We start from the raw sequence: 24,241 nt of genomic DNA on the forward strand, positions 1-24,241 counted from the left end.
TATTTTCCTTTTTAATATCAGATACAAAATGATTGATCATATTTTTTAACGTGCTACTCAGCCGATAGATGTCAACACTGTCCATTCCCTCAATTGCTAGTCACACACCACCAAGAAACTGATTTAAACAATATGAAATACAATTTAAATGTAAGGATTAAAATTCTTTAAACTTGTCCACTATGCCACAACTAATATTAATATGATGTGTGGAAATACAGAAACAAGCAAATAAACAATATAGGACTATGATCAATACGATATTTTACTATGTTTTGAAGCTCATGAATGATGATTTGTCGTATTCGAATTGGAACTCTCGTTGTCTTTTGTACTTTTTGTATTCGAATTGTAAATTTTGTGCTCAACAGAACGTCATTCGAATAGAAAACGTTGACAACGCAAGCTTTTTCGTTAAGAACAATCTCAACGCTCAAAATACTCCGTTAAATAAGTAGGCCTACTCAGCGGAAAAATTGTACTCAACGGTAAAAGTTCCAATCGAATAAAATTGTATTTCCGCAATAAAATTGAATAATATTAAAACTCCAAAGAAAGGAAAAAGGTTGAAGTGATGTATAGAAGAAATGATAAAAACACACACATAACTCATTCAACATGCATAATGAATCCAATAATGTTTATCATTTTTTATGGATATTTTGATAAAAATCTAATAATAGCCTTATTATTACATTAAGAAAGCAAATTTAACATAAGTTAAATATTTTAAAATAGCTCGGATTGATTAATTGATTGATTAAATTTAGCAAGGCCATAAACTATGGTTGAATATAGCCAGGTCAGTGAATAATATATATATAAACTTTATTTATTTATCCAAGTGTATTATTTTGATGAATAAAATCAATGTTTTTTTGGGGGAAGGCAGGGTCGGGGTATTGTATTGTTATTTTAATTTTCTAATGTCGAAACAATACTATAATCATTAGTCATATTCCAGTTGTGAGAAATTTAAATTGTAACGTGTTCAATAAATCTCTTAATTATGCTGTATCTTATTTTCCTTTTAAAAATCAGATACAAAGTAATTGGTTATATTTTTTAACGTGCTACTCAGCCGACAGGTGTCAACACTGTCATATTCATATCCGATATTGTTATAGTGATATTTATTATCCCTGGTTCATGACCGAATTCGATTGATTGTACTGGCTTACTTTACCTCGGTATCTTAAGTATATTACACACATTGTCTACTGAAGATTAATAACGAGTCATTACCTACCTTAGCCAGAGGTTGTTGATGGAGACCATATCGTGGTTATGATTGAATTCGACGTATATGCCATGGTAGGCTACTAAGTTCTATCTCTTGTCCAAGCAATTTTACAGGTACTGTATATTATGAAGCTCTGCAGGCAAAAAAGAAACAATAACTAATAGCCATATAATATGTTTGGTTTTTAGGTCACTGGTCACGGTGTATCGCCGTTGGATCGCAGCAATTGACAATCGTCAGCTAAAATAACAATATGATATTTAGTCCGTAAGCGGAATAAAACCCGTAAGCAAAGTCCTTCCAAGTATCCACGAATGCCATGCAGTCTCCTAGAAGTTTGGCTTAACTTCCAGAATTCTGTAAAACAACAATTCTTAAGAATTAGTTTTTGTCAGCTTTAAAGTAAATCCATGCGTTCTAGTAAATTCTCCTTAGTGCCGAAGCGTCATGAGGAAAACCCAGGTGTGTAACCAGTGCCGCGGAACATTAGTTACCTACTATTCAAGGTACGGTGCCCATGTAGAGTTGATAATAATAGTGCAGTACTAAAGTACAATCCTTGATCATATGACAAAAGATAACGGATGAGCAATGCAGATAAATAACTTCGATAAACACGCTTTCGAATATTATATAGGCCAATGTGTTGTTTTCTCACAAGTACCTAGATCTGTAATAGTCCCAAATGATCCATCTAAAGTGAACGTGCTGTGTGATACACAATTACGAAAACGTTTCTCGGAACAATTAGGCCTAAGCATTACCAAGATGAGTTATCATCGCAGGTTACTTTGTTTATAATAATATTCTATACAATTCAAGATAAATCTAAATAAAAGATTAAAATGTAGAGTGACGTATGATGTGATATTATACCGTTATAATTTGATAATTGGATTTCGCTGTATAGTAGAAATGCATGGCGCAGTTTGTTTCAGTCTCTTGTACACAAATAACACAAGAGCCAATCTTTCGGTATAAATCTAAATGTTTAATTTTTAAACAGAGGCGCCCTATTTTTAGATCATTTTATTGCATCCAATTTGTATAATTATTTGATTGTGTTAGGATATTTTGAAACTGTAATTGCCACTAATTTGTATAAGAGAATTGAAAATGTTACTGAATGGATTAGAGAGGGTAGCCTACCATTCAGAGATAGGCCTATGTTGCAATAAAGTAAGAAACCAAACGGTTAGGCCTCGTCATGAAGCGTTTAGTTTGGAGGCATTAAACGTCACATTGTAAGAAGGCTGTATAGTTTAAATACTTCAGAAATATTATATGTAAGCGATTTGCATTACCAAGTGTATAGGCCTATGTTTAGCTTAAAGTCAAGTAACATTGGACCACATGTACAAAACATAAGATCCAAAGAAAGAATCATGTGAACGACTTGGTAGTCATCGTCAGAAGGCGGCAGTTATTGATGTAACACATGAATTGAATTTGAATTGAATTCAAACGTGTAGGCTTTTCAAGAGGCATATTGAAGAATTGGCAGTCAGCGTCTGGGAGAGATACGACATGTTATAAATGACATGGACACTTCCAGAATTAAAATCTTTTAGGCCTACAAATGAGGAGGCTTGGATAGGCCTACAGTAAGTCAACATGATCTTAAACTCTGTCTACACTATCAAACTAGTTTAACAAAAAAGTGTCATGTGCCCAAATATGGTAGTGATATGCTTAAATATGGTAGTGATATGACATCATTATGTCCATATATAGGCACATCACATTTTTTGTCACATAAAGTTTGATAGTGTAGACAGACCTTTATACACGAAAATAAATCAGATACCAGAAATAGTCATTGCTATCCTCGGAATTATTCATAGTAATCATAAAATTCAGATTAATGCAAATTATGTTTTCTCGATCATAATGGTGATGTTTTAATAATGAACAATAACAGCAGTAATTTCCTAGATTGCGTCCTCCGTCCACTTGTGTTTATTATTATGATTTATTCCATTAACCTTCACACTGAGCTATGTTTATGTATTCTTATTTATTAGAAATAGTATAATAAGATAAAATGTGTTTAGATTGATTAAATCATGACAAGAGAAGTATACAATTGTGTAATTATATTGCAATATATATTATACAAATGAAAATGAATTGAAAAAAATGAATCATAAATTCATTGTAAGCTTTTTCACTAATTGTATACTGTAATACAACAGTTTAGAGTTGATTATCCATTTTAATAAGCACTCGACCTTATATTAATTCCAAGCTATGTAGAATACAAAATACAAAATAGTATACTAATACTAAATGTTATATAGTATCCTATTTTGTTAGGATTTCTGTATATTTTGTTTTAGATATATTCAATACCAATGCTTGACACATGTAAATAGCATTAAAGTTAGTAGACCTCAATTGAGGGGACACTTTTTGAACCAAACTGTATGTCCCCGGCCCCTCAAATTGATGAGGGTGTGTTTCATAGTATTTCCTCTTCTTTATTTCATAGGAAAGTGTCCCCGGGCTGGGTTTCCCCTTTAATAAGGTGTCCCCTTAATAGGGACTATACTGCACCTCATTCAAAATAATTCATACATGACCAATTACTGCCGATTATGGCCATGTTACATGTAATGTTACAATTTTGGTAGGCCTAATGAATTTGACTATAGATACCCGATAGATTCCGTATGGTATGTTAAACAGTTTATTATATTTCATTCTCCCTGTTAAACTTGCCCCAAGCCTGTATTTATTGTCTCTGTATTTTTTAAAATTTCGATTTTGTCTGAAAATACAAGCTCACAAGTAGTATGAAACGCCATATGTGCCACCATATTTATCTTTTTACTAATATTAAGTCAAAACTCTCCGAGACATGACACACGATGCGTTAGTATCATGATGTAACACACCAGAATTGACTGATAATTTGATATACAGAGACATTTTTGTAATTGTTTCTCAACATTATAATTGCGATGTTGTGTGACACATTTTATAGTTCTATTCATGGAAATGAGACAACGTTCAGAACTATTATTACAACGATGCAATACGTGCCAACCTACCCAGCATCAATACATTAAGCGCACGTCAATATTAATATGATGCTAATGCATAACATATACTAATATTGTTTTAGTCATAAATGAAATAAATTATAGTTCTTTGAAAGAGCTGCGATAAAAAGCAGTTGTTGTATCTACCGGCTAAATATCTACTTTTGTATCAGTTTGTCAAGTGCATTTAACGTAGATTGTCGAGGGCATTTAACGTCGTCGTAGTTGTCAAGTAAATTCAACGTAGTTGTCAAGAGCATTTAACGGATTAGTGTAGACCTAATAGATTTAACTATTTGACATGCAATGAAAACAATTATTATTATAAGTTCGTGTTAAATTTAGTAATTTACAATTGATTTATTGTAAGAATCAAAAACATAGTTTCACGACGCCATGCCTCGTCCAAATCGAACTTCATGATGTCACAGCACACACAAAATATTTTTAATAATCGTCATAATTTGGCCTTAGTTCTTTATTATTGCAACTGCATTGTATGCATTGAACGGTTATTTTTAAATGTTTATTGGGGATGGGGGGGGGGGGGAGCGAGCTCGTAACGGTTGTTCGTACCATGGAGAAATAACTTATTTATACATTGTTATATACACATTTATTATTATTATTATTATTATTTTTAGGGTCAATAACCCTTTTAAAAATATTTTAACATCGTCTATATATACGTCGTGAGGTGATTTCCTGCATGATTGTAATCAAAAACGGTACTGGGTTTGGTCTACTAGCGTTCCTGCTCCCAACCAGTCATCCATTCATAGAAGTAAGCCTACCTGGTGGTGGCCATAGAACGGTCCCGAGATAACGACTATACTTCGGCTTTAGTCGACAGAAGGTTGAAATATTGTTAGAGATAGAGTATACGATGTTTGATTATGTGTAGATGTGTGACTTGTTCTATTATTCAAATGATGTTACGCAAAAAGAACTCGTTAACTTGTTGTTGACAACAGATTATGCTCAGGGGATTGCTCACCTAATATATATTGTAAAATTAAGAGATTGTGTCTAATGATAATAGTTAAATTTTCTCATTAATATACATGGACTATTTTAAATAAATGGGATTTTAATGGTTATATTTGGTAGAATAATCTACTTTATATTCTAAGATACAACGTACATTTGGAAATAAGTTCATATTGATTCACATCAGGGGGTAACCATTGGTTTTTATTCTAACCGTTTGAGAAATGGTACAGCGCTTGGTTCTCACTATAACGTAACGCAAGTGCAATGCAAGCGATGTATCCAATGGCACGCGACAGTTCAAATAATATATCGCTCGTGATTGGTCAAATTACTTGCGTGTGCTTACTTACGCCTTTACGTACGTCCTGTCCTGTAAGTGGTTTACACTGGGAGGTACGGTATTCCAGATCTGACACGTAACGCAAGTGCAATGCAAGCGAGGTGACCAATGGCACGCGACAGTTCAAATAATATATCGCTCGTGATTGGTCAAATTACATGCGTGTGCTTACTTACGCCTTTACGTACGTCCTGTCCTGTAAGTGGTTTACACTGGGAGGTACGGTATTCCAGATCTGACACCTTATTCATATCCTGAACTAATTAACCACTTGATACAGTAGTGTATTGTGGCCTAGTGAAGAAAATCATATTTCAAGATTCAAGCAACTTTGTGTGAACGAAGAAATTGATTTTTATTGTCACTGTGTGAACACAGAGTACCAAATGTGATGTTCACGTCACAATCGTATAAATGCTTCTGGAGATAATTCGACTGGAGATGTGTTGCAGTTAGTAAATATAGCATTTATTTGATTAATAGAATAAGTTCGTGATGTCATGAAAACATTAACATTTACGAGAAAATTGTTTAAACGAAGTAATATTTGTAATCAGTGATAATCATAGTATGTGGAGTTTATATAAAGATCACTGGCTTAAAGCTCTGTCTACACTATCAAAAAAATGTGATGTACCCAAATATGGTAGTGATGTGCCCAATTATGGTAGAGATTTGACATCATCATGTCCATATATTGGCGCATCACATTATTTTCTCACATAAAGTTTGATAGTGTGGACAGAGCTTTAGAACTCCCTTTATAAACATAAAATACATAAAAACATGTTATATGTAATATACGGTACCGTAATGTACATTTTCATGGTGTTAAACAAATTAAACTAAACAAATCTACGAATCGCTCCACCATTAGGCCTAGACCCCAGTCTATTTGTGCCAAAATAATTCTAATCGCCGTCTACAACCTGTTCCATGTTCAGTAACTCACCTTAAATTAAAATTACTCACTAACACTAACAATAGAAAACCTGATATCATTAGCTGAAAATGTCAATAATAATGGTGCGCCACTGGCGAAATGCCCATTCAACAAGACTCAGACGATATATGTCCATTGATCTTTTTCCCTCCGTGTTTTATTTAATCATATCGGGTTTTTCCAACTATCCCCTTTACTAACACCTTCTCGTGAAACGCAACTCCTTCTACGGGGACATAAGTGTGCCAAATCACATTTGTAGAAACCTTTGATCAGGCTATAAAAAAGTTATTACTATCAGTACAACAAACCTATCGAACTTATTATCTAGATGAATGAATATCCTCATTGCATTTTATCATTTAAGCGCATAATAGAGTACGTTAGGTATCGGGAGCTGCATTTAAGTTTTAAGTCGATTCATTTTATTGAGGTGATCCTAGGCTGTTTTCTATGCGTGAGATCAGACATACTGTACATAGGCCACTGTTAGGTTAATCCAGAGGAAAGACGCAATCATTTACGCCCTATCGGTATTCTTCCTATAAATATACGAATTATTGTATTGAGTGCATCAGAAGGTGTTCAAACCAGTGGTGCTACGGCCTACGTGCCGTTACAAACAGTAATCCCGCCGTACGTGTGGTTGGCTGATGCATGCACTAATACTTTTAAATCCATTTATTGTGATGTTGATACTACACCCGAAATATATTTTCACGATTGAAGAAGAAGAGTGTTATAAGGAGTCGATTATTTTCAACGAGAAATTGTATTCGTGTATGTGATTGCAGTGATAAACGCAATTTCCTCAGCTTAATTTTACAATTATGGTCGGACTATTTTAAATTTAAATCGTACCATTTTTATTAATTTATTCTGTGATTAATCAAAGTATAAGAAAAATACCTTGGGCTTTAAACCGATTACTTACATAATACCTGCTTGTTATAATACAACTTAAAAACAGGTGATAACTGTCATAAGATTATTGTACGTGTGAATTGGGAATAAATAATTCAAAGATTCCATATATATTAATATTAATCTCTAACAGGGAATGGTAAGTTTACGTAAACTCACTTTTCACTGACAGTGTGTATACCTATTAGTATTAGAAACAGCCACTCGTGACGCAATGGGCCATTTTTACCATGGGCCGAGTGCACAAAGCTTCCTCGATACCTTTTTATGAATTTGCTCGTAAATATTATGTTTTGCTAAATGAAATTTTCTATTTTAAACTTTTTCCTAATTGGAAGAAATAGTGGGTGGATCGACTAAACAAAAAGGTTGTCAATCCGTGGAGGAAATATATATATTTCCTTTATATTGTCAAATCAAAGAATAAAAAAAAAAATTGTTTGTTTTTTATGTATGTTATGTTTTTCTACAAATGGGGTTAAACTAGACAAAAGCAATCTAACTTTTGAAACCCCAGGCCTAATTGCAATTTCAAAAGTTGAATGAGAAAGACATTTTTATAGTACTCGTATACATTTTAAATTCAGACAACTACCAATCCAAAAAGTACGCCGTTTTTATGCACCTGCTATTCAAAATATTAAATTACGGTATGTGAAATACGCTGCAACGCATGAATTTTACGTATTATCAATGTTTAATATTGTATATTAGATAATGCAATAGGCCTACGTACCTTCTTATTTCCTTGTATGATCACATTATTTTTTATCAAGTGACGCTGCCACATGTGAACTCAGGACGTGATCTACATGTAGTATAAATTGACGTTCTACTGCTCTGGTATTTAATTATATACAGTTGTGCTGTGATGTTTCTACTTAGATATTTGAGGGCGATAGTCAATAAGCTAAGTGTTATAAAAATGAAAAACGTTTTTTATTTTAATATTATGTTGAAAAGGACTGGTATAATCGGCATCCGAAACGAACCGGAAGGAACGATTAATGGAAGAATTCTCTTAAGGAAAATACTCAGCAGGAATGGGGACTTATTTTATCTCAAAATAAATAAACAATTAAATCTCACAGAGGATAACAATAAAATCCTGTGTTATGTTTCAAATCATAAATGTGTCGACCATGGAGGTATAAAAATATTTTATAAAATTGTTATACCTCCATGTGTCGACAGTATACTTTTCTATAATTTATACTTTCACCATAGGCCTAGTTTAATTTCGGTATCTTTATTTCATTTATCTCACTTTTAACTGAAAAACATCAAAAACAATTCACTAAGGCAAATAAAAATCCGTAGCATGATTGAGGATTTTTTTAATTTTGATGTTTTTAATTAAAATCAAACAATTTCATACAAATAATCTACACAAAAAAATAGCAGCAAATTGAAAATGTTGGCAACGAGCGTCGGAGGTGAAAAACCAAGAGAATCAAAATATGGAACACAAACAATTAAGTATATCATTTCTAATTTCTCTCTAGGCCTAGTTTAATTAGTTTGTATCATCCTATGAAAATGATGTGCGTTACGTGTTGCGTAAAATTTATCAATCGCATTTCGTTTTGCCGCAGCAGCTTTGTTTTTTGTTTTTTTATTTATTCAATTTCTGCCATATACATAACAAAGAAGACAAAACAATTATAAAAGGAGGCACGGAAAGACCAAACAGGTGCTAAAAACCTATGCTAGTTGGTCAACCCAGAACAGAGAAAAATAAATAAATTACGTTCTACAATAAAAGCATCGACAAGAAAGCGAACAACTACACACATTTTCAATATCAAAATTATTTTAAAAATAAATATTGAGATAATTAAGTAATTTGGTTTTAAAAGAACTAACAGAAATATTTAAGTTGCGGATTTCACTGGGTAAGTTATTCCAAATTCTGGTAACACGTGGGATATATGATTGAAAAGAAGATTCAGTTCTGCAGCGACGAAGGTGAGTATCTCATCAAGGGACCGGATGAGTGGAGATAATATCAATACATTATACTACTCTGTTAAATCTATAAGCCTATCATGTAGTTTAATGTAGCATGGGCTTTATTATTACAAGCGTGCGTTCAACTTATGGAAATCCATAACATTGTTGGTGGTAGTCGATACGATCTCAAATTACGGCGATATCGCGTAATGTATGACGACACGTTATAGTCCTAAATATGTAAACATATTCTATGAACTAGAAGTTAAGTGAGTGATTCATTTTTTCTAATTTTTACTATCACAATCTTAGAACGTGTGACGTCAACTGTGACAACAAATCATGACGTAACGTTATACTTCAAACTTCGTCAGCTTTGAGTGTTGACAATCAATTTACAGGTGGCACTACTTGATCATGGACCAATAGGCCTACATTATCAATTTAATACACCGGAATAATACAAAAATCGGACAACAATATCACACATGTGTGACCTATAAACCATTTGACAACAAATCATAATTCAACAGAGCCATCAACACTAATGTTGACAACTACAAATATGACTAAACCTTTTAGCAACAAAATGTTAGGCCTATTATATTATATTCACTGATAATTCAACCGACCACAGGTAGGTACTTTATGACCAAACGAAAGAAAAATACTTCAATGGGCCTACAAAAATGGATTGGGCATTCATTGACGTTTCTAACCGAATCACCGACAATATTTGTTTCGCCATCACAGGCTAACGATATTTAGGCATTGTTCATTACAGACAATTTGTTTGTCCTTTTTTGTTGTTAAAGGTGCACAGTTTAACAAAATGGCCTACATTTACTACTTTTGAAAAGGAAGAAATGGACAAGAATGATTACATTGAAAGTTCATCGCGTTGTTAAGCGTGCCTCGATCCCCTTCCTCGCAATGCAGAAAAGTTGTAATTGTGTGTATCAATAATATAGAACAGAATAAATGAAAGGGATAATCTGCCATAGGCCTATATCTTTTAGGTTAGTTTTACCAATTAAGTTTAAACTGTTGATTCATATCAACCAGGAAAAATAAGAAAGTTTCAAAGTTTAGGCGCCTGTCAAAGCATAGTTGAAGTTACGTAATCACGCTTTATCAAAAATATTAGCTTGTGCGCATATGCTGATGAAAAGGCGCGCAAGGTTACTTGGTTACGTATGTTTACTTTGCGTTGCTCCTTCACAACCTTACTTTTCGAGTTTTAAGGAAGACGTTTTATTGTATCTATAAGTATAAAATATGCTCTGTTGTAAGAAAGACTCGACCAGCGTCGTCCACGTGGTAAGTAAAGTCAAATTATTTAGTTCCAGATCATACAATACTATTTAAGTTCGATAATTAACTGTAATTTGTCGTTAAAAGAAAAGTTTGATTCTTAGCCTCGATCCATCCCCCCGGCGCGCCCACACATGGGCCGGCGCAGCGGGTGACGTATGGCACCGGGTGAGAGAGAGAGACCCTTCATCATTGCTGCTGCGCTCAAGCCAGAACATCGGCGCGCTCGTTTCGCGATCGACTTGTTGCGCAAAAGCTTTTTTTTTTAAATTGAAACTGGTTTTTGCCATTTGATTTGGCTAAGCCTGGAACAAAAAATAATAATATGAATAATGATTTTTTTTTAATTATTTGATTTGTAGTAATATAAATATTTAATTTAAAAGTAGTAGCCATAGGTTAGTAATTATAGAATCATTTCTAATGATTATACTGTTGGCCTAGTTCTTTATACTTCATCTTCGAAATAGTATACAGTAGGCCTATAATGATTTTTTTAACGGGTAATAATAAATTTCATTTCAACCAGAAAAAATAAGAAAGTTTCAAAGTTCAGGCGCCTGTCAAAGCATAGTTGAAGTTACGTAATCACGCTTTATTAAAAGTATTAGCTTGTGCGCATGTGCTGATGAAAAGGCGCGCAAGGTTACTTGGTTACGTATGTTTACTTTGCGTAGGCTCCTTCACAACATTACTTTTCGAGTTTTGATAAACAAGTTTTATTGTATCTATAAGTATAAAATATGCTCTGTTGTAAGAAGGATTCGACCAGCGTCGTCCACGTGGTAAGTTAAGTCAAATTATTTATTTCCAGATCATATACTAGGCCTACTATTTAAGTTCGGTAATTAACTGTAATTTGTCGTTAAAAGAACAGTTTGATTCTTAGCCTTGATCATCCATCCCCGGCGCGCCCCACACATGGGGGTCGGCGCAGCGGGTGACGTGTGGTACGCGGCGCCGAGAGAGAGAGACCTTCATCTGCGCTCAAGCCAGAACATCGGCGCGCTCGTTTCGCGATCGACTTGTTGAATTGTGCAAAAGCTTTTTTTTTAAACGGGTTTTTGCCATTTGATTAGCCTGGAACAAAAAATAATATCAATAATAATTGTCGGGTTTTTGCCATTTGATTAGCCTGGAACAAAAAATAATAATATCAATAATAATTGTTAAGTAGGCCTAGGAGGCCTAGGCCTAGTTCTTTATGTTTAAGATTTAAACGTCGCGGCTAAAAAGGGTATTCACACCTGTTCCGGTCCGGGCGGCTCCATCAATAAATCGAACGTCAATGTACAAGGTTTCGTTTTCACGCGACTACGCACATATCGAACGGCCGCGATTGGTGCATAGAGAGCCGCGTAGAGCGTCGTAAAAACGAAACATTGACGTTCGATTCGGAACATGTGTGAAACACCACACGTCATTTGTTTATCATGAACATGAACAATGTAAACAATAGGAAACCAAATTGATAGAGCGCGAAGAGAGAGCTCTCCGCCGTCAGCTTGAACGCGCGCATGATTTACCGATTGGAAACGCGCATTTGTTACCTGGTTACGTCGTTTGTTTACTCTGCATTTATTGTTAATAATAATGAAACAAACTTGTTGTATCTCTTGCTGCTACTGAATAAAATGCTCTGTTGTACAAAGAATTCAACAAATGTCCACTTGGTAAGTTAATAATAATACCATACCAGATATTATTTAAAGATTAATGATTATTTGTTAAAATTAAAGTTTGATTCTAGCGTCCAAGCAGACTAGAGATAGTAGCCCCAACAACAGTTGTCGAGGTGGCGCGAGTGCCGAATCTCATAACTGCACGCTTGATTTTGTAACGCGAAATCCTGTACATATTGCGCAACTAGAAGTAGCGTAGCTAGGTAGTTAGTAGGGCCTAGCTAGTAGGAACCTGCTGTTTTTTTTGTTTTTGTTTTAATTGTTTGCGTAGCTAGGGCGTAGGCCTATGCCTAGTAGTAGGCCTATCTATGGCTAGGCCCTAGTAATTAATTTTAAAACAAATAGTTTCCAGAGTAGCTAGGCTGGGCCTAAACTAGGCAAGAGGGCCTAGGCCTAGTTAGGCTAGGCCTAGTAGGCCTACCTAGGTAGGGCCTACACTAGGCCTAGTAATTATAAATTTGATGGGAATTTTGTAATACGATTTTTGTGTGTATTGCAATGTGAGCTTACACAACAACCGTGTGGCTGATTAAAACAAAAATACTGTTTTGCCTTTTTCTTTGTATATTTTAAATGACATGTCATTGTATTGTATTGTCAATAACTATTATCGCCTAGACTCTATATATTATTGGCCAGATGTTTCCAGATCAAGACTAAACAACACTACGGGTAAAATATCTTCATTTTTAATTAGTTTGATGGGGCACGTTGCTTTTGAGTGAATGTTTCATATTGTTTTGTTAATGTTATATAGTAATGTGAAAGCTTTATCTTCATTTTTATTTAATTTGAATGATTATATAACATTAATAATATACACTATAGTATAGTAATAAAGTATTACTTTTTTCAATTGTTGTTTTGTTGTAATAAACTAAACCTTGTGTTGTTGTGTGTATTTTACATTTTTCTCATTACTACTGCAATATTATATTCATAATTACTTCTATCTATGGTGTTTTGTTTGGCTAACACTTCTACTTCTATTATGCCTATGTTATAATTTTCATTGAATAATATTCACTATAGCATAGTAATAAAGTATTACTTTTTTCTATTGTTGTTTTGTTGTAATAAACTAAACCTTGTGTTGTTGTTTATATTTTATGTTTTTCTAACTAATGTACTTTACATTTTTCTCATTACTACTGCAATAATGATATTCATAATTACTTCTATCTATGGAGTTTTGTTTTGGCTAACACTTCTAACAAAACTATTCTTGTAAATGTTTCGTGTTTTTTTTTAATGTTTGCATAAACAAACTTAGATACAGTTTGTATATTGAATTGAATTTAAGTATTGATTTAAATTAACTAATAATTTGGTAATTTCTTTAAATAAATTGTTAATAAATTATTGGTTAAATTATCATTTATTTACTAATAATTGGTCTTATTGATTGAATAAATTTATCATTATCATCTGATCAATTAAAATAATAATGAATAAATAATAATAATGAATTAATGAATGAAACTTTAACATGATATCAAAAAGCAACCGAAGTAATCAAAATCACCTAATAATAAATAAATATAATAATTCAATTATGAAGGCTGTAATTATTTTGAAAAATTATTTTAAATTGGCTTATTGAACGTTATACTTTATTATAGATTATCTATTCAAAAATTTATCAATAATTGATAAATAATTGATTGACCAATGACAGAATAGTTGTTTGGGGTCTTATGTGATAGTTGATTGGCTGGTGACGTCATTCATTATTTGATTTTATTACAATACATTACATCATTCATGGTTTTATGCATTTGCTAATTAAATTTGATTAAATGTTTTATAGGTCATACAAGTTGCCGCTGCATCTGACACCAACGATGTAGCTGTATCTACAACCAACGCTGCTGCTGCTGCTGCAGCTACACCTGCCTTTAACGCTGCAGCTGCCTCTAATGCTGCATCTGCCACCAACAATGCTGCTGCTGTAGCTATTGATCATGGTTTCGACCAAGAGTTGACATTGGCAACTGCAGATGAAGCTGAAAAAATGCTTAAAAATTTCTACGATGGATATGCTCAAAAGGTATGACAAATAATAATTAGGCCTAACAACAGCCTGTCTTTTTTTAAACATTTACCATGCCAGATAGTAAGTATCATCAATAACTTTATATTTACGTACATTATACTTTATAGTCTAGCGTTCTCACAAGTATTGATACAAGTAGTACACTGAATAATGCACACATAATGAAAGGAGCTGATAACAAGGAGGATAAAAAGAAGAAGAAGCAGGAAAAGGAGGAGCAGAAAAGAAAGACCAAAATGGAGAAGGATGAAAAGAAAGAGGAAGAGAAGAGGGAAAAGAAAGAGAAGAAAGAAAAGATGGATGAGGAGAAGAAAGAAAAGAAAGAAAAGAAGAAAGAAGAGAAAGAAAACAATAACACAGTAATCAATATATTGATAATACTCGGAATTATTCATTTATTTTATATTAATTTAATTACAGATGAAAATGAACTTGACCATTTATTTTACTTACAGTCTGAAGTGGCAGGCAATATCATTAATGTGATACCAATCGAAAGATCTGACGAGGAGGAGGAGGAAGACTGGGAAAACTGGGAAGACGAGGAGGAGGTGACGAATGTAAATGACAAAAAGGAGGAGAGAATAGAAAAAAATAAAAATATAAAGGACAGAAAGAAAGAAATGAAGGAAAATAAAGATAAGGAGAAGAAGGAAAAGAAAGAAAAAATGAAAGAGGAAAAGAAAGAAAAAAAGAAAGAGGAGAAAAGACAGAAGGACATGGTAATCATTAATAATAATACAATACTCTGGTGTATTCATTTATTCTATATTTATTAACTTAATTTTAAAGATGAAAATTGTTTTACTTAAAGCCTGAAGCAGCAAACAATATCATTAATGTGACACCACTCCAAAGATTTGATGATGAGGAGGAGGAGGAAGACAAGGAAGATGAGAAGAATGTGAAGAAGGGAAAGAACAAAAAAGAGGAGAAGAAAGAAAAGAAGAAGGAAGAAAAAGAAAGGAAGAAAGAACAGAAGGAAAAGAAAGAGGAGGAGAAGAACGAAAAGAAAGAAAAAAAGAAAGAGGAGGAGAAGGAAAAGAAAGAAAGGATGGAAGAAAAGAAGAAGGAGGAAAAAGAGAGGAAGGAAGAAAAGAAGAAGGAAAAGAAGGAGAAGAATATGGAGGAAAAGAATAGAAAGAAAGAAATGAAGAAGCAGAAGAAGGATAAGAAAAATGAGGGAAACGGTATGATAATAGCATTTATTTCTTAAATCAATTGTTATGATTCTATAGTGAATAAGCAATATTAATGGAAATGACATGAATTACGACTAAATATTCAATTATCAATGTTATTCAGATTCTACAGAAGAGTCGGATGAACGACCTGACGATGGATTTGTTATCTGCGCATGTGAGATAGTGGCTGAGTTTGATGAAGAGAAGGAGATTGAAATTCCTAAAGCTAGTTTCTTCGATGTACTAAAAAGAAAACTTGGATTTAAAAAGAACAAAATACAAAAATACAAAGTAAGACTTATTTTGTTTAGCTACTAATATAGAACTTACGGATGTAAAATAATGACAATGGTAACAAAGAATGATATAACTTATTTACACTTTTATATTATTTATATTATTTATTATATTTAGGCTGACTTTGATGATATTTGTACTGAAGATGTTATTTATCAGACCCGCCATGTAGTCTTACAACCTCCTACAACACCTGTTAACCAAAGAGAAACGGTTGGCAACTTCATTCTAGGGGTGGATCTAGCCATCCCTGGAATGGTCTGCTAAGTTTTAGTTAAGGTGAGACACATTAAAATTGTGATTTTAACTTGTTATGATTTAACTGGTCAGTAGTATATTGATATTATCTTATTTTGAAAGATAGTTTAAAAGTTATTATTTGATCATTGGACCATCAGCTTTAAAAGGTTGTATTTAATTCTCTTTGCAGGAATGGTTTTGTGTGGCTTATTGGCGGTGGGTTTTTGGGGGCGGTAAGTGTGTTTATTTTCGGTAGGTGAATTTTGAAACTCTTCAATGACTCTTTTTTTTTAACTTTTGAAATATTTGTTGATTTGTTGTGCGGTTTGCAACATGGGTTATGTTTTTTGTTTTGGGGTATGACTGCTGGGTTTGGTGGTGCTTTTATTTACTTACTTTTGCTGAAATAGGGATATGAAACATTGCAAATTGGAAGAGAAATTACATACACAGAGAGTAAAAAAGAGGTGCTTTTAATATCATAACAAGCCATACATGGCATAATGCAGAATTAGGCACATAAACAAATGGCTGTTTAACATCTTAATGCAGATATAAAACATCAGTGAATATTATTTGTTAATTTGTTCAACAACATCTAACAATACATTTTGGCATAATTTGAAATTAAACGTTTTTACCTGGTGAACAAACAGATTGCACAACATTTACTAATGCAATGGTTGTTCAACATTTTTATAACACCAGCACATAAATTATTATTTGTTATTTGAACAAAAAGATTGTATAACATTTACAAAGACAATGGTTGTTTAACAATTTTATTTTATAATGCACAGCACCAGCACATATTTGTTAGTTGAACAAAAAGATTGTACAACATTTACAAAGGCAATGGTTGTTTAACAATTCTATTTTATAATGCACAACACAAGTAAATATTTTGTTAGTTGAACAAAACAAAAATCTCATCATTTTATGGATCATCATAGTGGCAAATGGTAAGCAGTATTTGACGACAAAGGTTATTTGCCATTGCGGATGAATGCACAGAAAAGGGTTGCCATCAGTGGGTGTGCACATATGAAAGCGAGTAGTCTATAACCATAGAGGTTCACTATAATATCTCTATGCTATAACCCAACTGTATTCCGAATGCGTATGTCAAATGGATCTGTATCTGCTGTGTCGTGGTTGGTTAGAGGTGCCTTCATTTTGAATCTCATGGGATTTGTTCGACTCTTAGATGCATTGAAAAGGTCGTTGCAACTCGAACACGGAATTGAATCACTCTGTTAAAGATTCATGCTTATTGGTGCATGCTTAACATTTAACTCAACCTCTGATTGGTCTAATATTTGAATAAATTAGCATCTCTTTTGGAACATCTTTTTTATTTCAGTAATATTGATCGTTCACTACAATTGGTGAAGGTTTTCCTTTCACTAAATATGGTAGCATTATATAATCTCCGAAAAGCTGTACAATATAGGACTTAACACATCGCATCTTAAATTAAGCTTAAATCTTCTGCTCCCGCGTAAATTTATAAGTGCTAATCCAATGGAAAAGAAAGGTTTTCTGGTATCGTGTACTGTTGCCGTATTTAGTAGAACGAACAAAAGGTAAATTCATAATTTGTAAAAACGTAATTTTCCTATACAAATTGATGCAGTACCCTTTCCGATTGGCAGCGTTATCGGTCTACAACCTTTTGATTGTACGTTGACGGTGAACCATGACCTGTCTGTTTTGCGATCAACATTGTGTAGGTCCCATCAACGTATGGATGCGCAGCTATGGGTTGTCCATTTTAATTAAACAGTGTGTAGGTCTCATCAACGTGTGCATGCGCAGCTATGGGTTGTCAATTTGATTTTCAACATTGTGTAGGTCCCATCAAAGTATGGATGCGCAGCTATGGGTTGTCCATTTTAATTTAAAAATTGTGTAGGTCTCATCAAAGTATGGATGCGCAGCTATGGGTTGTCCATTTTAATTTAAACAGTGTGTAGGTCTCATCAACGTGTGCATGCGCAGCTATGGGTTGTCCATTTGATTTTCAACATTGTGTAGGTCCATCAAAGTATGGATGCGCAGCTATGGGTTGTCCATTTTAATTTAAACGTTGTCTAGGTCCCATCAACGTATGGATGCGCAGCTATGGGTTGTCCATTATAATTTAAACAGTGTGTAGGTCTCATCAAAGTATGGATGCGCAGCTATGGGTTGTCCATTTTAATTAAACAGTGTGTAGGTCTCATCAACGTGTGCATGCGCAGCTATGGGTTGTCCATTTGATTTTCAACATTGTGTAGGTCCCATCAAAGTATGGATGCGCAGCTACGGGTTGTCCATTTTAATTTAAAAATTGTGTATGTCCCATCAAAGTATGAATGCGCAGCTATGGGTTTTCGATTTTAATTTAAACGTCGTGTAGGTCCCATCAACGTATGGATGCGCAGCTATTTGTTGTCCATTTTATTTTAAACATTGTGTAAGTCCCATCAACGTACGTATGGATGCGCAGCTATTTGTTGTCCATTTTATTTTAAACATTGTGTAAGTCCCATCAACGTATGCATGCGCAGCTATGGGTTGTCCATTTTATTTTTAAACATTGTGTAGGTCCCATCAACGTATGGATGCGCAGCTATGGGTTGTCCATTTTAATTTAAACATTGTGTAGGTATGTCCCATAATATAAACGTATGCATGCGCAGCTATGGGTTGTCCATTTTAATTTAAATGCTGTGTAGGTCCGATCAACGTATGGATGCGCAGCTATGGGTTGTCCATTTTATTTTTAAACATTGTGTAGGTCCCATAAACGTATGGAGGCGCAGCTATGGGTTGTCCATTTTAATTTAAACATTGTGTAGGCACGTCCCATAAACGTATGGATGCGCAGCTATGGGTTGTCCATTTTATTTTAAACAGTGTGTAGGTCCCATCAACGTATGATGCGCAGCTATGGATTTTGTTTATCTTCCTACGAAACTTTCAACCAATCAGATTACGCTTTTCCAAAAAATTAATTTACTACCTTTACACTTTTGCGGTGGTCTGAAACATTACAGGGATAAATAGGAGATTTCATCGGAGTCGTTAATGTTTCTAATATTAGACCTAGATGGGATTGGGAGGTGTTTAGGCTTGGACCATGGGTATGTGTTGGCGGCAGATTGGTTCAATATCGTGTTTTAGTTGTAGCGATCTTTTCGATGTGTCTTGGGGTCGAATAAATCTCAAAATGAGGTTTGAAGTGGAGGCGCCTCTAAACTGCCGCGACATGGTAGTTGTAGGTCCATTTGTCTGTGCGCATTCGGAATGGAGTTGGGTACGTAAGGCCACTCGTTTCTATGTGACATGCGCATTGTTGGTAGTTCGGATCTGTGCAGGCATGCGCAGTGTCAATCCGATGTCGTCACAGACTGTTTGCTATTTGCGATTCACTTAGGTACATCTTTTGTGACATACAATGATGAAGTTCAGCACAAAATTGTCTTATTATCTCTAGTACTGGTAAAATGCTTTTCACAAAGCATTTCAACGTAACGTGTTCTGCACAAATAGTGCACAAATACAATAATGTATTTATTGCCAACAATTACATCAATACTTGTTTTAACAAAATTAATAAAATGAGAACGAAAATTAACAAATACAACAAATAGTCCAATTTTTTCTGCTTAATAACATCAAATTATGTCTTTATAGACAGATTTTGCCCTCTGCCTTCTCTCTTACCGAAATTGTTCAGCATAACATTGTCTTATATCGATAATACTGGTGGTAAAATGCTTTTCACAGAGCATTCAACGTAACGAACGAATACTGCACAAATAGTGAACAAATGCATTATTAATGTGTGCCAAAAAATGACTTCAATAATTTTTACAACTTCAATACAATGAGAACGAAAATTAACAAATACAACAATCATTTTACACTTTGCTCTTTTACCGAATAGTTTGCTTTATTACGCATCTCTACTAAGTGATTGATTTTCACAAAGAATTCAACGCAACGAACGTATGCTGCACAAATAGTGCACAGATGCATTAATGTTTTAATGCCAAAAAATGACAAATTTTTGTTAACAACATCAATACAATGAGAACGAAAATTGACAAATACAACAAATAGTCTTCTGCTTAATATAACATCAAATTATGTCTTTATAGGCAGATTTTACCCTCTCTCTCTTACTGCGAATAGTTTTCTTTGTTTCACACCCCTACTAAGCGATTGTTTGTCGATAACTGACCATTAAGCCCATCGGCCTGCTCCATTCATTTAATGTGATTTATGTGAATTTCCAAGCTTCTTATCTCGGATATTGTTGGAGGGAGAATAATTGATAATTTGTTGAGCTAAACTGAAACCTACCGTTATATTCATACGAATCAAACCCACCTACTTGCCGCCTTATTTATATATTTATAGCCATACGTCATTGAATAAATTATTATATACATATCTATATTAAAGGTGTCCGTATTTCATTAGTGTTTTGTACCACAGCCTAACTAAGATTTTGTTTGACATAGGACAGACCTAGATTGACAGACAGACCGAAATAATGTCTAGTGCAATATAAAACAATATATTCAAATGAGATAGTTTAGTTAATTAGATTATAGTTCCATCCACCGACTTTTGATACAATTAAATTATTGTACAGTACATGGATGTTGCATGAAGTGTTGCACTAACATCAATGAGACGGGTTATTTATATTTTAAAACATGCACACAATTTAAATATGGTGAGGTGGCAGTATATATTACCCAAATTGAAAGTGGATTTGAATACAATGACAAATAAAGGCCGGAGCTGGTGACGTGTACAATATCTGGAAAGGAGCAGAGATATTTATATCAGAAATATGGACACAATTTTTCTATGGCGAAGAAGTACCAGTAACGTCCACTACAATTTGTGATGCACAGAACTTTACTTGGATGCAGATGGTGCTACTGACATTTTACCTAAATGAATAGTATTACGGTACAAGCCTGTACAGTAGGCCTAGGGCACGAAATATGGAGAGAAAAAAAAACTTTAAAAAAAATTTTTTTTTCTAAAATGATATAATAGTAAAGCTTGGTTCCCACTAGAACGTAACGCAAGGACGTAAACGCAACGCAAGCGTTTTAACCAATGACAAGCGAAGTTATAGACAGTTAGCAATCACAAGCGAATAAGCCATCGCTTGTGATTGGTCAATTCACCAGCGTTGCGTTACGTCCTTGCGTTGCGTCGCTAGTGAGAACCACGCTTAATACAGAAATACGCAGTCTTTGTGTGTGACTGTGTGTAGGTTAGACACGGGTCGCTAAATATGAGTGTAGGCCTACAATTTCTTATTTAGCACGAAAATAAAAATATTGAAGTTAAATAAAAACAAAAAATGTAATATTCAAGTTTGACAGTTCTTTTATTAAAAAAAAATTTAACATAAGGAAAACTATCGATATGTAATTGTGATCACTGTTGGGCCTATTAGTACAGGGTATGTGTTCAAAGTAGGGCCTAAAACTAAGATCAGCATGTCCAAATTGCACTATTTAACCGAAAAGACAAAAGGTCCCTAATTATATCGCTATGGTGACGCACAATCACCTTGAATTCGGTCAAATTGGTCATCGAATATTATAATTATATTGAACTTTATCTTGTGAAACATGCTGCTTACGGCTGAAACAACAATTGGAATTGCCAAGGTATGTTCGTACAGTCAGTGTTAGATTTACCCAGGTCGAATTTGTACAGATGTGTGGGGACACACAAAGCTTTTAAGTAGCCTAAACGGATTAACAGGTCTTAGAGAAGTTGTTTTATTCCTGATTTGTTTTGTGCGAATAAGGGCACAATGGTTGGGGATTACCATACAAGAATAAATGATGTATTCTTTCTAATATTGTACGTTAACCGTCAGCCCCCCAATTCATGATTGTAGTGAGGAAGAGTTAGGGTTTCTCGAAAAAGTTTCTGGCTGTTTTACTGTATTTTGATTTAGCTTTTTGCTTATTTATTTGTTCACTGAGATCCAGCCACTGATACCCGTAGAATGTCATTTGTCATAGTTACAGTATTTGCCTCGTTATATATATTGTAATATATTGTATTGTATAGACCTGTTATCACATTCATCAAAAAGTAACCCAAATTTAAGATATTAGCTTGTTATTGACATTACAAAATTTGAGCAATAAAACAAAGCTCTATTCAAATATGCCTATTCCATGTCTTGTTTGGAAACATACAATAGAGCACCGTACTATTATTAATCAATGTTTAATAAATACATACCAGACACTGTGGCAGGTTGCATTTATCGGTATGCAGGATTGTTCAATCAATTGATTTAGTTACCAGTATTAGTGTAGGTTTTATCTGATATTTACAGAAGCACAAAATCACACCAATCAATCGTTGTTTACGCAAGCCGCGTTTAGCCATGTTCAGAATATGTATAATAATTAGCAGCATTAATATGTAGGCTAGCAGCATAGTCTGTATGCCTTTGAGAAGTAATAAATAAAGCATAATAAAGAAATGATTAGGCTATACCCTTAATCCTATCAAGTATCATAGACCATTTAGTAATTGTTATCGAATAAGACCAGCTCGTTCCATGCCACAGTGCTCATCTTCCCCATGAAAGAACAATTCTATAAGCTTTATTTGTATACAAAAAGGTAGTCCTAATGCCAATGTGTGGGACAGGTAGGCCTAGTAGTGCCTCTTAATGTCTTGTTATAGACCTACGCATATTTGAAGATCAGTAGACCTCGCACTTTGCAAATATATTATTACTTTCATTTTGACAAATAGGCTTCTGTTAGGCCTATATCCTAATGCACAATCTTTAATATTGTTATATTATTATTTATCCCTGATAAATAATAGAGTATTTAAGCACATGGTTAAAAATACTTCACAATTGCCTTTGGTGTAGACCTACTTGCTTAACCTACTCTTAGCCAGCCAGCTATCGAAAAAAATAATACTCACCAGTAATAAATATGCAAAAATTGGGTTATGTTCCTGAGTAGACCTAATCGAAATTCCAAGAAATGTTCCAGGTCCTAGACTACTAACTCGTGTTTACATCGAACGGACGTGGTAAACGTGCATTTTAACTCATTGTAGTAATTCTATCCCAAATGGCATACCGTACTGTATTATTACTGTCTTGACTGACAGATGACACTGACTTGTACACCTTTTGTATAAACTGGTTCAGCCAATCGCTTGATCGCAAAAGCGAACATTAGCTCCGTGCGGATAGCAGAACCCATCGGATATAATTCGCATTGATCTATCCAGGGAGTTGTTATTAGACAACTCCCTGATCTATCTAACAATCTCATGTGGAAGCTATGTCACTATTCCATGATTTATGATATTATTAATACAAACAGGTAATTCCCATAGGGACTGGTAGTAGGTGTTAATGTACCCATAACGCTCAGATGCACCAAGTTCGTACGAATTCATAATATATCGTAATAACATCAATTTACGATAGCTAACAAGGAAATCATTATAATAACGGCCACAGAGGCCCTATTTTAGGAAAATGCTAGTGGAGGAGGCCCCTTCAAGATTTGTTCTTCAATACAACAAAAATATTAGAAAAATAAGCCTTATTTTTTGTTCGAGGGCTAACATTCCTTGAATAGTAAGGCTATACATAAAATAGTTTTTTCGTTTACTTGTAATTTCAAAGCAAAACCTTTCTTACAAAGTGCAGATATTGAAAATACAGAGATAGTGCATTCGTTTGACGTCACACATCCATTGTTAAAATATTATGTTATGTTTAAATAAAAAGCAAGTTGTGATATTTCTTTGGAAAAGGAAACAAAAATACCACCGGGTCTCATTGCTTTAGACGTTTTATACAAAAACACTTTATTGGTGTGTTTACACGGAATTCATAACTCACGGGAGACTCCAATAGACGATTTATAACGTCAGAATGACGTTTGTCGTTTTAACAAACATCTCTCTTAAAATGTAAGAGAGAGGATTAGAGGTTGAAACACAGAAAAA

The 24,241-nt window shown here is 34.0% G+C and overlaps 2 protein-coding genes across 6 annotated transcripts in view; one reads left to right on the plus strand and one right to left on the minus strand.

Annotated features, from left to right (window-relative positions):
- The window catches only part of LOC140046951 (dual specificity testis-specific protein kinase 1-like), a 31,553-nt gene extending 8,183 nt beyond the window's left edge, over window positions 1-23,370 (minus strand). The window contains exons 1-2 of the mRNA XM_072091725.1: window positions 23,198-23,370; window positions 1,250-1,376 (exon numbers count right to left, since the gene is read on the minus strand). The gene's annotated coding sequence lies outside the window, so the exon portion shown is untranslated. The remainder of the gene's footprint in view (window positions 1-1,249; window positions 1,377-23,197) is intronic.
- On the plus strand, window positions 10,656-18,586 carry LOC140048124 (uncharacterized). Of its 5 annotated transcripts, none has more exons than XM_072093158.1 (8): window positions 10,656-10,760; window positions 14,247-14,486; window positions 14,600-14,851; window positions 14,948-15,214; window positions 15,307-15,682; window positions 15,798-15,967; window positions 16,091-16,252; window positions 16,404-18,586. In XM_072093158.1, exons 1-7 carry the CDS (start codon window positions 10,719-10,721, stop codon window positions 16,238-16,240), a joined length of 1,497 nt encoding a protein of 498 aa, XP_071949259.1. In that variant the 5' UTR covers window positions 10,656-10,718; the 3' UTR covers window positions 16,241-16,252; window positions 16,404-18,586. The 5 variants fall into 5 exon arrangements, with proteins under 5 accessions (XP_071949259.1, XP_071949255.1, XP_071949257.1 ...); XM_072093159.1 differs by lacking the exon at window positions 10,656-10,760 and adding exons at window positions 12,337-12,427; window positions 13,055-13,108 and having other exon boundaries at window positions 14,600-15,214; XM_072093154.1 differs by having other exon boundaries at window positions 14,600-15,214.
- Window positions 23,371-24,241: the final 871 nt, after the last annotated feature.

The sequence above is a fragment of the Antedon mediterranea genome, chromosome 4, assembly GCF_964355755.1.
Source record: "Antedon mediterranea chromosome 4, ecAntMedi1.1, whole genome shotgun sequence".
NCBI lineage: Eukaryota > Metazoa > Echinodermata > Crinoidea > Comatulida > Antedonidae > Antedon > Antedon mediterranea.